The sequence below is a fragment of the Syngnathus acus genome, chromosome 13 (genome assembly GCF_901709675.1).
Source record: "Syngnathus acus chromosome 13, fSynAcu1.2, whole genome shotgun sequence".
Classification (NCBI taxonomy): domain Eukaryota; kingdom Metazoa; phylum Chordata; class Actinopteri; order Syngnathiformes; family Syngnathidae; genus Syngnathus; species Syngnathus acus.
Genome location: NC_051098.1, coordinates 9,606,071 through 9,623,423, shown reverse-complemented (window position 1 = coordinate 9,623,423; position 17,353 = coordinate 9,606,071). Strand labels below are relative to the sequence as shown.

Here is a 17,353-nt window from a genome sequence, read left to right as displayed (position 1 = left end):
ACTCCTACTACCACTACCACCACTACTCCGATAACGATAATTGAAAGATAGAACGATTACAGATTAATCTGATGATTAATTCTAAGAATACATACCGAATATAACTTTTTAGTCATTTCCAGCAAATGTATAAATTAAAGATATTGACTGTTGAAAATTTGACTGTTTTACAATATTTTGCCCTTATGTGAATATATTACATTTTTAAATACAAACTCCTCCTCCGATCGTCACTACACCTGCGTCGCACATTTGAGAAGAATTGGCTGAAGGTGCATGCGCATCTAGAGCAACGTGGAGCAGAGATGTTGCTCACACGGCTGCAGTCCGCATTGCAACACGGAGGAGGTGATGACGATCTAAGCATCTCTGTTTTTTTTTTTATTATTGATTATGCCGAGGGAAGAGCAATGTCATTATGTACTGCATGTGCACTGGTGTTTTTTTTATTTTTTACATGATCACAAAGAAGGCGTGTACTTGAAAAATAAATAAATTGGAAGTTAACGTTGCAACCAATAGGATTCTGCCCAGCCTTGATCTTCTCAAATGAAACAACAGGACCAACATTAGGTTAGTAGGCTGAGATCTATGCACGTCATGACACGAGGAGCTGTCGCAATGAATGGAAGTTTGTTTTAGAACTTGGAGGATTTCCTCACGAGGTGCTGCGTGTGACTGATCGCGTCTCATGCAGGAGTCCCCTGCTGGACCTCTGCCAGGGGGAACAGCATGGTGAGTCTGCAGCAAATTGCGTGTCACGTGCATGTGCGCAAAACCCCGCCTCTCAGTTTGACCTTTTCACCTCATAACTTGTAGCTGGGAGTGAGAGAACTGTGGATGTATTCCAACTAGGGAACCGTGATCCTCTTCACTGTGTGATTATTATTTTTTGCATATCATCTGTGAGATTGAAAATCATAAGACCATCGTTTTTGAACTTGCAGTGATTTGTGTTTTGATGGTTGGGCAACTTGTATTATATTTTTTCTTCAGGAAATTGGGACAGGGCCTATAGGCTTTCCTGTCATGCTCCCTTAGTTACGCACGTGCAGTTGGCATAAAGTATTCAGCAAGTGATGATACAGTGAAGTTGTTTTTAAAACAATTTTTGCTTACAGGCAGCACAATGTCCTGTTTTTGATTCTAAGTCATGTGGCACATTTAAAGTCTCCTAGGTTTTCCTGGTAAGAAAGATCATTTAGTGCCCTTGAAAAAGATGGCGGATGCATGAGCAAAGTTGGGTTGGACATGTAAATAATTGAAACGTAAACTAACAAAAAACTTAATGCGTTACTAAATTTGAAAAACTAATTAAAAAAAAAACTAACTAAATAAATAATGCGTAACTAAATGCGCTATATAAATAAAGTTGTACTGTATTGTATTGTATAAAATGCGATATTAGCTGGTTTGTTTGTTATTATTTTGTAGCTGGCCTCCAAAATAGGAGTGGGAGTCATACTGAACGGGAACAGGACAGCTTGTCGTTTTTACCTGGACGGGATGGGATAGGATTATTATACTCCGGCACTGGAATGGGGATTTTTTTTTTTTCCGTCGGAGTAGGATGAGGCGAGAGTGAAAATCCTCTCTGATGTCACCCTCTTTTGTACACCATGAAAAACAATACCTGCAGAATCGACGAACGAACGGATAGATAGATTAACCCAGGTTAGCTATTAATTTATGTTTTGTCAAAAATGTCGTGTGCTACATATTGCATGTATGTAAATCAATTTAATTCAATTCAGCCTTTGTGACTTACCAGACATTTGAATGTAATAATTGCAATTAATATGATGCGGTTCATACCTATATATAAACTCGAGACCCATGACAGACATGAAGTAACAACAAAAGCTTTGTTTATATTTCCCTTGCAGTATGTAAGGGGAGCCAGCAGATTGAGCTCTACTGAGTAGGTCCAGTACTTTGAGCAGTGAATTATTTTCAAGGCATTTGATTGTCTCAGTGATTTATTATTTCAGAAGGTACGGTTTATCAACCGCTACTTACAAGCAATTCGTAATTAACTACTACTAATGACTCTGACTCAATCGACATATTAAAGGAAATAATTGGCTTACTGACATCAGTGAGAATTACTGGGAATTCAGTGGTTTAACTATGACACAGATGTGGTCATTCAGCTGCACAGAAAAAAAAAAACCTGGTTGCAAAATAAAATGTTAAAGGTTCTTTGTCCCAGTTGCCCTGTATTCAGCCCATTCCAGTTGAACTCTCGGTAAAGTCAATTGGGATAGGCTCAAAGGGTTCCAGGTCATCCGCAATAGATGAGGACAAGAACAATAAAAAACGAATGAAATGAAAAGAACAGTCATTATCAGAATAAATAGAGGCGAGACCAAAATTCCAAGATGTCAATAGGTCAAAATTACAGTGATATTTTAAATGATGAAATATGCACAAATGACGGATTATTGGTGAGAAGACCAATGCGGGCAGTGCAATACGTCATGCTAAATTAAAAGACTTATCAAGAAAGTCAGTAACCCTTACCAAGCCATTCCATTAGTAAATGTACTTAGCCTCGCTGAGCTTCTCAAGAGAAGGAAAATCAGAACCTCTGTAAAATTCTGTCCTTGCTCAACCAAGGACTGACATGGACAACTTGAAGACAACGTGATGCAAATATTGACAAAAAGTAATAAGATGGGACTATGCCCACAGACAGAGAACGCAACATGCCGCACACGCAACCGGCATGATCGCATGAGGGCCAAGGGTATGCTGGTGACTGGTGAGGATCAATTATCTCCATGGAGACAAACCCAATCACACTTTTTGTAGAGCACTCTCACCAACCTTTTGTTCAGCATTCCTTCAACCTTCAATATTCCTGGGATGTAAAATTCAACTTTCACATCTACAGGCACGTGTGACTCCAGACAGCAAACACCAGAAAAGAACAGGCAGCGTCCGGCCAGGATTTCCGTCTCCTCCCGCATATTGCGCAGACTTTGTTTGTTCATAAACATTGTGTGCGCACTGGTCCAGAATGATGTCTACACTCAGCTGCTAATACAATAAAAAAAAGCAGACATGTCATTGTTGGAAAGGTCATTCCTTAGAAATGAGTTTGATTTCTAAATATGACATTTATGATTTGTTCACCGTGTACACGTGTCCGTTATGGAAAGAACAGACAGACAGGCACAAAGGTGCTCGATGTTTTGCTTGGATACTGTACAATAGAGAAGAATAGAAGAGAGCAGTAGAGGTTTTTGATTTGAGAATTTTGAGAACTTGTCATGTTTTATTTACTATACATCTCCTGTGGAACCTTGCTCTGAAAGAGAGTTTTAGGAAACCTTTCTGTGTGTTCATGTTTCTCCGGGGGGGACCCCTACTGTTTTAGTGTGTAGAATTGTGCGTGTGGCTTAACAGGTTGGGCTCCTCACGTTGATATAGACCATGGTTGAATTATGTGGATTGTCCTGGCAAAAAGTGTCCCTGTTTGTTTCCAATCATCACTTTGTTTTTTGCATTCGATACGCCTCTCATCTGTCTCCATGCATGATTTTCGTTCGGTATTCTTTCCCTACAATGCAACAGGCTATTTACTTCTGCGTGCTTGAGAGTACCTTCAAACCTATTTGCCAATCCAAATAAATTTGACTTCCCTTACTTATTGGTTGAGATCAAACGTGCACAGCACATGCACACACTGCATAGTCATTGAGTGTGCCAGCAAATATGCAGGTAACTTTAGGGGATAGTTATCAGTCAATTTTACTGCTTTGACGTCAGCTGTCTATGTTTGTATTTAACTAATCAAACAAGTCGTAAATGAGAAATCCTTTGTTACATGGCTGATAATTGATTGTGTTTTCTTTTTAAAAATCGCAATTTTTTTTTGCTATCTGACTCCAATAGAGTGTCGTAAGGTTGGAATTGTAAAAGTATTTCCTGTTGGCTCCTGATGGTTTCACAGCTCAGAAACATACAACTAAATGTCGATGTTACTCGCTTCGATCCTATGCGACTTTCTGTATAATGTGGTTTGGTCGTGGACCCCAATTTTTTTTTTGTCAGAATTACATTTTCAAGTAGTATTTTTAAATGGACAATATAAGGACCGAACTAAATGACTAGCGCGTAAACCTTAGCGCTATTAATTTGATGAATTTCCGTGACCAATGTAAAGGTGTTTGAAAATAATAAGTCGGGCTGCTTTAATTGTAGTATTATTGTAGATAATACCTTGAGTGATGAAAAATATTTCCCAGAAGAGAGGAGTGTAAAAGGAAAGAAATAGGATCTTACTTTGTATTTCCTTAAGCTGGTATGGTTGATTATCAAGTATACTGTATATTCTATGAAAGAGCTTCCAGTTGACATATAGGGAAAAATGAAATGGATTTTTCCTATGAATACTTTTTATAGCAAGAGCATTTACATATATTCTAAGTGTGTTATCCATCTCTAAAGGCCATAGGAATTATTTGGTATTTTGAATATTCCATTCCATGAATATAATTCATCCATCCATTTTCTGAACCACTTTCCCTCATGAGGGTCATAGGTGCGCTGTACTGAGTTATATTTAGAACTTATACATTGTCACCAATGGACGGGCAATGTTGCCATAACAGCAGGGATGGGAACATGAGAGGTGCTGGTTTACAAAACTGCAGTCAGTGTTGCCATCTTAGCAATTTTAGCCATGACTAATGAGTTTAATTCTTAGACACAGCCAACTGAATCATGTTCACATTGTCACAAGGGCCTGTTCATACATTGCAAAAATTGATTTATTTGATTTACGGAGGTCCCGTTGCCTCTGGGAGTTAAGATCAGCGGATGTTGAGAATAATTATCAATTTTGCACATGTTAAGCTCTTTGAGACTTGTCTGTGATTTAGGGCTATATAATAAATAAACTTGACTTGACTCATCTGCACAGCTAAACTTAAGAAAATAATGTAAATGTAAATCTATCAAAGCGTTTAGTTGGCCAAAACCTAAGGCAGGGAGGAGTGTGTATGCACTTTTGAAGAATTACACAAAATTTCAATTTGATACACATTGTTTTGCAGACTCCAAATTTAGTGGATTTGTGGTTGATGAGCCACTGTCAAGATGTCAACATTTTGGATTTTTCCCATATCGGAGTTCAACCAAAAAGGCACGCGAACCAAAGCGCAGGAAAGCAAGTTGTGAAAAGCAAGGGAATTTGAAAATTGTATTTATTAACAGAAGAGCAAGGCACTGAAATGCAGGATTAAGAAAAATACCAAATGATAAATTTCCCCCAAAAAATTCCATGAGCCCCTGGGAACAAAACGCACCACCACAGGTAATTTGCAAAAAGACATGACAATGGTCAGAGGAAGCGAGCAAAGAAAAATGAACCAAACACAGACTGACAAGACAATGAGTCACACTTGATCACTGTGACAGGACGGCGCTGATATGTTGACGATATAGACATAAGGAGACATAAAGGCATTAACAGGAGACATAGGAAAACAAAACAAATCTAAATCACATCATAGAAAATAGAAATAATCTTTAGACTGTGCACATTTCAAACTAAAAACCAAAAGAGATACAAAACACAGATCATGACCAGCTTCATCATGGTGTTATTTGTGAACACACCAAAAAAGGCTGCAAGCAGTAATAATCAAGGATGAATAAGTGAATGATAAATGACATTGGCTATTATGAATAGCTTTCTTGCTATTAAATAGGCCTGTTTGTTTTGGATGATGTCTGAGATGCCTTTGGTTTCTTGGATCAAACACGCGTATTTATTCCCCAAATAGTACTATTGGGAGTAGTCATGTGATTTTCCTCCCTGCTGGTCAGTGATTGCTGTATGGCAGGGGTGTCCAAACCCCGTCCTGGACGGCCAATTTCTTACATGTTGTAGATGTCTCCCTTCTTCAACACACCTCATTAAAATGATCAGGATCAAATTCAGGCTTCTTTAAAGCCTCCTGATGAGCTGATTATTTGAATCAGAACACAGTAGCTGAGGGGTCAGCAACAACATTCAAAGAGACAATTCTGACCATCTCCCACAGAAAAAAAACCCCACTCCATATAAATGAAATAAGCCTGGGAGAAGTGCTATTTCATCTCTAAGATTAATATGATTAATTAATCAATCTTTTAAACTACGTATATCTTTGAATGCTACACAAATATTTGCCTACATCATGCCGTCATAACTATCAACAATGAAATGAATGTAAATCTGATCAGGAAAACATTGTTTGTGAAATGCCAACATAATCTCGGTGAGTCACAATTCACGAAACTGAGATATATTCTGAACAATCGATGCAAATAGTGAAGGTCAGCCACATAAAATGGCTGCCCTCTGGCTTCAGTGGCAGGGCCATTTGTTAGTCCATTCATGTCTATAAATCTTGCAAAAAGTTTGCATTTTTGTCATGACAAGTTCTAGTAAATCTGACATTATCCACATTAAAAGTATAAAAACATTTTTTCTAATCATCTGCAGCCAGTCATTCCAATTTGCTAATTCACAAAAAAAAAAAAGGGGGCGGGGTGCATTAATTAACTGACAACTGGAGTTTCTGCTAAATATTTACCTCCGGTCATTTTCCATTTGTCCTTTTTCTGAGTCATAGTCTATCTCAGACTGACTTTGGAAAAACAGTCAACTCACATGTTCACCTCTGAGCAAGTTAAAATATTAATATTAAATGATGAGTCCGAAAAGTCCGAGGTGAGAGCTGTGAGGACGATACACAAAGCAATGTGCCACCCAGTCATTTTCCAGAATGTTTTAAGTGAAGCCATTATGGGTTTGAAGAAAGCAACCCTGTGTGCAATGCACGATAACGCCGATACACTACAAAGGTTTACCACCTTCAAATGAAATTCACACAAAGCAGGTTGTGTCTAATGATTGACCTTCTCCACACAAAGCAATTTGTTTAAGTGGAAAAAAAACGTATTTCTGATGTCTTCAATCTTGTGTTCACATTCCTTCTGACAGCTATGAATGGATATGTGTATTTTTTTTTCTTCTCTTAGATTGCTAACAAAAGAACACCAAACACTTCAGTTTCTCTGGAAGGGCAAACAAATCATGTGTTTGAGATCTTTATCTATGTTCCTTCCAACCCATGATAGAAACTGTTGCCTTAATTTTGGTCTTACTTTTTCTCTTGGGGTTTATTAGTACTTTGTCCACGGACCAAAAGTATCCGTCAGGGGGTCCAGTCTGGTTCGTGAAGGTTATGTTGCCAGTCAGGCATGGTTTAGTTCACCTCTACATACACTTGTTTTGAAATTCAGTTTTTGAATGTGTTAAAGTTAATTATTCTATTAAAATGGGTTTGGTTAGACGTGCAATTTAATTTGAAGCATGCTAATAGTTGGAATTTGGGTTGGTTGCCAATGCACATAACCACAAAATGCTGTGATTGCACATCTGTCATGGAAGCACCAGAAACATTTTACCCTGTTCCGGTTTGATGAACTACCACAGCTGTACACAGCCGTGAGAGAGTGAGTCCTTTTTCCCAGTGATGTTTAACTCACTTGTGATTATGTGTATTACGTCGTGATAGAATTAGCTTTCCTGGTCACCAAAGGTTATGAATAAATGAATAGGAGAAATACACTCGTTAAAGAAAAAAAACCCAGAATTGAAATTAACTCAACATTTGGATTACAGAGATTCATTGGCTCCAATCGTGGCATTTACTTCTATCTGGGTAAAATAGAGATAAACCTATCAATAACATCATCATGCAGTCCTACTTTGAGAAGATACTGAGATTTCTTCATTCCTTAAAGACCTGAAGCAGATAGCCTGCACATTTTCCGTGTCTGTCTATCTTTGACACTAATGCCGGAGACTTGTAAAAAAAAAAAAAAAGAAAAACTAAAAATATGACAAAATGTTAGATACTTTTTTTATCTTATCTTTTTATCAATTCTGATTCCCCAAATCAATTTAGTTTGATTCAGAATGACCAAATTTGATTTAATTCACTTTAATTGATTTTTGATTTAGATAAGGGTTTCACATAGTCACGAGTGCAGATTTCCAGACACACATCGCACCTTTGGTGCATTTAGTGTCCATTGCAGTCCGTACAGATTTGGTTACTGTGATCAAATCCACCCATTTCTAGCCATCTCAGGGACTGGTCATTTCTGTCGACTGAAAATAACGTCACAGAAGCTCAAGTCTCAGGTCATTACCAATCACCAGCTCAGCTTCAGAAAACAGATGAGCCGCGATTGGTCATTACCTGAGCAACTGTGACTGTCATTTTCAGTCAACGGGAAGTGGAAAAATAGCTGCCCCATGAGGTGGATTTTGCCACTTAATTCATATTCCACAAATACACAATTTATTAGAATATTGTGTTTGGACTGGTGGGGAAGCATGAAACATATTACAACTATAATAAAAATATTGGTGCTGACTCCCCCTTTTAAATATGTCATCAATACAAATAACCTGTGGCAACGTATCAAGGGGTCTAACAATACCACATCCATGTGATAATGGCACAAATAACATACAGATATTAAAGGGGAGGCCATGGCCACCCCTGGCCACCGCGTAGCTCCGCCCCTGTTCCCCCCCCCCCCCCAGTTGCAAATTAGCGTTACACATTGGAGCCAGAGAGGTCTGATTTTTTATTTTATTTTTATTTTAGTGCTACTCATATTACTGACAGTCTGAGAAAAAAGTGTTTGTTTGAAAATACTTTTCCTTAGTCACAATAATACATGTACTATAAATACATAAATAAAATCAAATAATATAAACAACAAATCAAGCTCATATTACTGACAGTCGGAAAAAGAAGTGTTTGTTTGAAAATACTTTTCCTTAAAGTCACAATAATACATGTACAATATATACATAAATAAAATCAAATAATATAAACAACAAATCAAGCAGGAGGTATGCTAATTGTGCTGATCTCAGATGGGAGTGTCAAAACCCACCTCAGTGAGCCAAAGTCCCGCCTCACAAGTAAGTCTCCTCCGGCCGGGACTTGAGACTATAAAATGAAGGAAACAGTCAGTACTGAGTTGGAGTTTGATTTCGAACTAATCTGACGTTTTAAAGCAGGTCAAATGCTCTGATCGCTGCACACACAGTGAGACGTCGCTGTCGCCTGTCAGTTTCCTCTCAATTCCAAGCACCAAGCTTTCACCCGGGCTGCACGGAGCTCACCATGGCTGGGGACGGCTCCGACCAGCGGGCGCTGCAGTATGAACAAACTCTGGTGAGTTGGAGTGCAATGCTTCCCACCGATCTCCTGCTCGCCGGTAACACACACGAATGTTACTTTCTGCACAATTGTTGATTAAGCCGATCTTCACCGAACACACTGCCGATTCCAGCGGATCACATCAACATTTATATGAAGGCGGCTTCAATGCGCATGTGAAGTAGCGACGTCAAAATAGAACTTTTTCTATGCAATTTGTTACCGGCATGTCGCAGCTGCTGAAAATGAATGGACGGATTGAAGCTAAAAAAAGTTGCAATGCTTTCTCATGGTCTATTCGTACGCTTACGTTTGGCATGTGACGTTTTGGTCGACTCAAATAATAAAGAGAAACACGAAAAGCATTGCAGTGCAGGTAGCGAGCTAAATGCATAACATCTGGATTTGACTCCTTCACATGATATTGATAAATGTCTCATATCATATTGGAAAGAGATAACATCCAAGGCCAAATTTGCACTCTAACAACTGTCTAGAAAAAAAAAAAATCAATCCTTACCACAAGCCTTATTTATATGTTTGGTGGGTACAAAAGTTAATGTAGTGCTTCAGAACCTGTTAAAGCACAGGTGTCAAACTCAAGGCCCGGGGGCCAGATACGGCCCGCCACATCATTTTATGTGGCCCGCGAAGACAAATTGTGCATCAAATTCGTGTCATTACTAGAATTGCAAATTGTCTTCATTTTTAACAGTTTTTACTCGTCTGATTTGAAAATGAGTTATTTTTCGGTTTGTTTTGTAGCTTTTACTGTATATAATGAGGTGCTCATACATACGTATATTTGGGTTGACAGTCATAATGGCCCTCCGAAAGAAGCTATGACTACAATGCAGCCCGTGAAAAAAATGAGTTTGACACCCCTGTGTTAAAGTATAACACATATTTTCATGTGTGTATTTTTTTTCTCAAAGAAAACATTTATTCGAATTAATTAATTCCAGGTTAAAATTCTCTTATTCAAACATTTCTACTGTGGTCTGCAGTGTTGTATATATTTTGGGGTAGCAGTATTTTGCATTCGTAAAAATTTTTAAGTGTTGCCAATATTTACTGAAATTTGAAATAAAAATATTTATCAGTTAATCATGCTATCTTTTTATAGTTGACCTGCAACATTTGTGGTCTCACTTTGGATCTAAAAATTGGTCCCCCAGAATGCTAGAGAATGGAGTTTGAGTCAAACCCATTGTGTGCAAGTGTGCACTTGCACTTAAATGTCCCATAGAGTTTTTACTGACAAAACCTCTGACAGGCTTGAAAAATCTTCTATTTCAGTAGACTTGTTTTATGGGCCAACAGTGGCCATTGAGCAATTGAAAGCCAAGCCTTTAGAAAGACACTACTGTAACACATTTATTGCCTCAGTTTTCTTTTCTTAAACAACTTCCCCTGCAGAAAGCCCTTTAAACATGCACGCACACACGCACCCACACACGCACATGCACACCCACACACACACAGTGTGTCATTTAATCTGTATTTGTGTGTTTGAGAGATTACACAATGTGCTACCTGCTGATTCAGCAGTGGACGCTCCGTCACCCTGCAGGGTCTCATGCTCTGACCAGAGAAACGTGCACAAGCAGCTTTTGCTAAAGAAAGGTCCCCCTGCACCTCCTCTTTGTTTAATGTCCATCACCCTGCTGATAATTTGAGGATAAGCAAAGCATCAAAATCGAAACAAATACATAACTCTATAATAATAAACTCCAATAGTGTAAATGGGCTCTCTCTAGGCCTGTCATCAGCTCCCTGTTGGTTGTAGTAACATTGTTTCTTTGTATGAAACTGGCAATTGTGCTGGTTTCTTGTGGGCAGCTGAGTCAAAGAATTCACTGTAATTGGACTGTAAGAAGTACTTTATGGCTGCCTACTGAGATGTCTGTATTGACAATTTATTGAAGGCTGGAGCAGTCGGTGCTCAAATGTGGGTGATCTTAGTGTTGTAGCAATTCATTTTTTGAATAACTAGAGGTTGGGTTAGAAGCCTTTAATTACCAATTAAGTTGAATTCTCCATTTGGTACGTTTATGTGGACAACATTTCTTCAATCCAATCTGATTTTGGATTAAAATTATGATCTGATGCACTGTTTTCTATGGACACTAAAACTATTGATAGGACTTGTGCGTTCATGCATCACACTTTCGATCAGAGCAAATCATTTTGACATGCGGTGATTGACCAAATACACTGGAAATAGTAGCAGAAGAAGTAGGCGTGGTGAATTCTATCAACAAAACACCACTGTGTCCATTTCTACTTCAAACATTAGCATTATTTTTCTGTGAACACTTCCTAATGAAACTGCACCTTTGCATTTGCGATTGTTGACGTATTGTAAACGTAGCTACTGAACAAAGCAATTCTGCACTATTCTATATTTTGTGGGTCATTGACTGGTCAAGTGTGCTCCAGTGTACAAAGTCAGCTCCAGAAAGGAATAGCTGAAAGAATACGGTGTTAAAGATGATCTTAGTCCTAGCAAACACAGTTTGGACGAACTTGACCCAAAAGTGAAGCTGGGTGTCTTTCAGTTCCAGTGACCTTTAACCACATAAATCTTCTTTGGGCTGAATGGAAAAAGAAATCTCTTTGGAAAACAAGTTGATAAATGAGCATGCAACTGCGGTTGCAGCTTGCCCCATTTTGATAATTAGATGTGAGGGGTCATAAATTGGCAAATCCTTGGTTTATGTCAACCCTTAATCCAGCATCTGTACCCTAAATATGTGACAGCAGGAAAAAGCTCTGATAATGTCGTCATATGTAGATTAAGGTTTGCCTTGACACGTGACATTCAGCCTAGAGGCTTAGTTAAAAGGTTCTGGACTTTAAGCACTTTGAAATTATACAATACCTGAGAATCACATTGCCTTGTCAATCATTGATACAGCGTGGCAACAATGTGTAACCTACTGTTGTTTAAAAATAATAAAATAGCAGGAGGTGGTGGTAATACCTTTAAATGACATGCTTGTAAACATTTGCATGCAACAAAGCTGGCGTAGTGGTCACTTCTGAGATTTTATTTTCATACTCGAGACAATTGGAGCAGTGTTAGGTTTTGAGCTGGAAGTTTATGAATTCAGGAATATTAATAGGAATAACAAAAGTGGTGGAGGAGTAGCGATATGTAGGAATAAAACTGTCTTTAAACTCCGGGCTACATTAATTGACTTGAGTCTTCTTAGCTCAGAACCCCATTGGGTTTATATTCCATGAACATTTCTTTAATGCATTCAGTGATTTATAGACCAATGGTGTAATTCTATCCTACACCTGACTGGGTGCCAGAGTAAAACCTTTAGGGCTGGAGTAATACATTCTGATCTCTTTGTTCTGGTCAGAACCAGAGCTGCCGAATTCTCAATGAACTGTAGCTGTTTTGATGCTCTTCTGAGGGAGTCCAGTCAGAAGACTGTTACAAGAACAAGTCTACTGAAGATAAAAGCATGGATAAAGAATTCTTTATGCTGTGACATACTACTATTTTAACTTTTTTTTTTTTTTAATTCCTATTTCATACCTATTTCCTTACAGAAGTTACTAGCTCTGGAACAATACAACAGTCCAATAAAAATATACGGCAAAGAGCAATGGAAAATTAATAATTAATTGTACGTGCGTCCTTAGCCATTTGTCTTGAAAGGTTTCAATGGCATTTCGGAAATTTGATGTTCTCTGAAAGTCTGCCATTCATTATTGACTTTCTTTTCTTTATTTTGTTATTGATATTTATTTATCCGCGGAAGAATGTCAGGTCGACAAGTACTTGACCCATTCTTTTGATGCCAGTAAAAAAAGTCTGTTTACGCAATATTTGTTCAAGAGCTAAACTGAGAACATGCTGCTGGCTCTAAGCATAGATAAGCAGCAGAAGCTTCTAACATTTTCCCCAGGTAAAAAGGATGGGCTTGGCTGTTTTTGTTTGCCAAAATGATCAATTCAGCTCAATGTTTGCCCTGAGCAATTGTCGCGTGAATAAACGACAGGTTTCAATTGTAGATGTTTACAAACAAATGAAAAAAGAAAACATTTGCTTGAAGTAACAAACGTTTAGCACAAGGGTGAGCAATTAATTCTACAAAGGGCCAACCGACATGCTAATCTCAACGAGTTTGCAGTTAGAAAAAAAAAAATGTCCTGCATGTGTAGATGTTATGTATTGGTATAAATTAGGAAATAGGCATTTTAAATAAAGGCGTAAATAGCCCATCCCCAATTTGCAGGCTTGCTCCGTCATTTACCCAAGATTTACAAATCAGTGACAGTATGCGGCACTTCAGTTCCGCAGGATCCCGATAGTGAATGTGATCATTTGAATCAGGTGTCTTGGAGGAGGGCATTATCTAAAACATGCAGGAGCAGTATTTGAGACCGCTAGTTTAAATTAACACATTTGCGAAATTCACTGAAACTGATTTACTGTGTTCTCAATTTCTGGAGCTCTGTGTTAACTGGTGTCGTTTGGACGTTATCAACTGCATCTGTCAAAAACACTGAAAGCTCTCAGAGGGTAACCTTGAAGAGGTGGCATGCCCTTCAAAGTACAGTTTATAATCTATTGTTTGTATTGAATTGGGAACTGTGTTTGTTGATAACACATTTTTGATCATATGATCTCGTTTACATATCAACTGCACATCATTTAAAAGATCCAGACAGGAATGTATGGTAATTTATATACATTTACTAATTTAAAAAAAAGTCCTCACTTTGCATCAATAATTTCTCAGCTTTTACTGATTCTAATTCACTTCTGACTTTTAAACTTGCCCGGTTCAAACCAATTAGTTATTAATACAACCTTCTTGGAAGTATTAATAGTTTTCTTTGTAACTATATTTAAAGTTGCAGTGGACCTCATAGTATTTATTGCCTTGTACAAAGATTTTCCATTTCCAATTTTAGGGCAAACAAACAAAAATGGAATACCAAATGATGTTATCTACAAAAAACTATTTTTTGAGCCAGAAGGATTTCATCACCATCCACTCATGCAGATATTTGTCACAACAAAAGAGGATGTGGTGTTAAACACAATCTTGTGATGGCATTGCGGAATCATTTCTTTTTTTTTTTCCAAAATAATAATTCTTTATTTTCTTAAGCGCTTCCTTAATCTTTTTGTAACTCATCAAAAAAACATTGAATATTTGAACAGGTGTGTAGACTTTTTACGTCCACTTTTTATATTATCTGTCCATCTATCCACCTACAGTATTTTATTGCATGACTGAAGTGTTTTTTAGTACTTTTTGATTGTGATTTAATCAAGGACTCCTGATCACATGGTCAGATAGAGTTCCTGTATTACAAAAAAGTGATATTGTTTCTATATTTAACTTACCAAAAGTTTCATTTATCAGCTGTTTTTGCATACAATAATGTTGATGTTTTAAAACATGATAGCATTTGAAATATTAAATGTGCATAAAATGTCAAAGGGAAAATGTTTCATTTTAACTTGACTTTTTTTTTTTTTAATGAATGCCATAACGAAGTTAAAATTTTTAACCCAAATAAGTCTCGGAAAAAAGATTTATATGACAGTCTGTTCCCTTTTCTTCCAACAAGGACACACTTTGTTTGAAAGTCTCCCCATTGGGTCTCAGTTTAGCGTGCGTGTGACTAGACTGTTAACTTTTTTGTTTTGGATAGATCCTCTCTTCTCTTTCTTTTTTGAATGTTCTATTGATTTGCTTTCGTGTAGTCACAATTGAATGTTCATTTAATCTTTTTTCATTGTGTACACTAAATAGATACCGCACTGACATCTATGAGTAAAGCAATATTGTATTTTCTGTTTTATAGAGTTAGCCTTATATTAAAACTTATTTAACTTGATTTAACTTATTTTAAAAGATATTTAACTTGATTTTCTCAACGTTTAACAGTTAATCTCTCTGTAAATATGTTGTATAACTTATTTCAGCATGCAAGAGTTTGCTTTGCATGCACTGCTGAGATGCCTTTGAGCAAAAGTGCTAAATGGTTGGTTGTGTGTGTGTGTATATAATATGTGTGGACATAATCAAAACTACAATAAAAACATTTCCTACAATGGATATAAAAAGTCTACACACCCATATTAAAATGCCAGGATTTTGTGATGTAGGAAATCGACAAATAATTCCAAAACCTTTTCTACCACTGTGGCGTAGGATATTTACATATCAATAGAATAAAAAATCTGAAAGGGAGTAAAAATTAAAACAACATTTCAGGACAGTATATTGCATTTATGCCCTCAAAACCCAATATTCATTTGCGTTTTCTCCTTTGCTGCGGCAATCATTTGATTGGCGTGCTGTGGAAATTTGCCAAGTGTATTTTATTTTTACAATGCTTCACTTCAGTCACGTTCAGCTGTGTTGCTCGTTGTGTATCAGGCCCTAGGCAAGAAGAAACAAACCACACTAGTTTTCAAAATAAACTTGTAAAACCTGATCTGATATACTAAATAACATATTCGCAAAGTGTTTTTGTTGTTCAAAACGGATCCACTGTGTCCATCTTAATCTTTGTGTTTCACTATCATTAGGAGTTTAATATATAAAATTGGGGAATATAGGTACATTTATTTTGTTAAAATATAGAGAGTAGCTAACATTGCAATAATAATGTAAACCCTTACTCCTAGATTTGTCTTAAATTTGATAAAGCTTGTTAAGGCTGAATTTGTTCCCTCTATTCTATTATTATTTCAAATTGCCTTTCAAGATGACATGTCTGTTCTTGGTGTTGGATTTAATCAAATAATGTTCCCCCCAAAATGCGACTTGTATATGTCTTTTCCTTCTTTATTATGCATTTTATGGCTGGTGCGACTTGTGCTCCGGAGCAATTTATAATCCAGAAAATACGGTAACTGCATATTTGATTTGACACTTTTAGTGTATTTGACTTACTGTAGCTTTGAAACAATCACCAAAGTGTCAACTTGATTGACTGTAGTCAGATTGTTTGAACTGGGTATAACGTGATAAGATCAGGTGAAGGTGAAACAATGGTATGCTCTTTTTTTTTTTCTTTCTTGATAAAATTGGAGGGTTTGGTCCCCTCTGACCTTGGTGCGAAACCCTCAAATTTTTTTTTTTTTTTGCAGTTGATTTATCACCCACATGTCTGCAACTTTCCTTGTGTCATTCAACATCACCTTTTTAATTCACTCTTTGAGGGTTTTCTGCTGGATTATAAAACTATAGTGAACGCTGTGGTGTCGCAGAGGTCCCTGGAATGGGCCTGGTGCACATCCAAAGTCTCCACCACGGGTCCCCACCAACCTTTGCCTCCTGGCAGGCTCTGGTCAAGCTCCTGTGCATTCAGCTCTGGTGGTGGGGAGGGGCTATGCTTTGCGTGCACATCATTGTGTGAGTTAACCATGGTGTGTTACTCTCCTATATTATTGTCTTACCAATAAAGCTAGTGCTGCATTCCCTCAGTCTTGTGGTTAAAGTATCTCCAGAATGCAGGGTGTACTCACCAAAAGACATCTGAAATATGCTATGACCAAATGGACTTTGATGAGTCGGATAGATGGGTGCAGCACAGCTAGAATGATTTCTATATCTTAGATTTTAAAGTTGTGGAACGGCTACTGCAAAGCTATGAATCTTTTATGGGGAGTTATAGTTGCTCATCACTTATACCAAGAGCGAGAGCTTTCACACTGTGCTCCAGACGTAACGTTAAGATCATACTTCTAGTTTCATTTCTCGTGTTACTCTTTTCATCAAATAGCATTTCTGCAGTCAAGCTCCTTCTGTATTCTCATAACAATCGAAAAGTAGTGTTCACAGATGCTCAATTTTCCCCGAATGTTGTGAACAATAACTCATTCACTGCTAGCCCAGTTAAAATAGATATTTGACTTCTATAGGCATCAATGATTTAAATGCAGTGTCACAATAGAGACCTTTTTCTTATTGTTTTTTTTAAGACCGCCGTTAACACCGGGGTTTATGAAATGTGCACTGCTGCACTTTTCACAAGGCTACAGAGGTTCATCTCATTTTTCTTTATTGTTGGTCACTTCTGTTATGATGGTATAAAGGAGGAAAAATCTGTGATGAGAATTG

General features: G+C 37.5%; 1 protein-coding gene across 4 annotated transcripts in view; it reads left to right on the top strand.

Annotated features, from left to right (window-relative positions):
* The first annotated feature begins 9,005 nt into the window (after window positions 1–9,005).
* The window catches only part of LOC119132165 (chloride channel protein 2-like), a 62,530-nt gene continuing 54,182 nt past the window's right edge, over window positions 9,006–17,353 (top strand). For 3 of the 4 annotated variants that reach the window (XM_037267170.1, XM_037267169.1, XM_037267168.1), the window contains exon 1: window positions 9,006–9,260. In XM_037267170.1, coding sequence (XP_037123065.1) covers window positions 9,210–9,260 — 51 coding nt within the window. In that variant the 5' untranslated portion in view covers window positions 9,006–9,209. The remainder of the gene's footprint in view (window positions 9,261–17,353) is intronic. The other variant, XM_037267171.1, reaches the window with a different exon arrangement.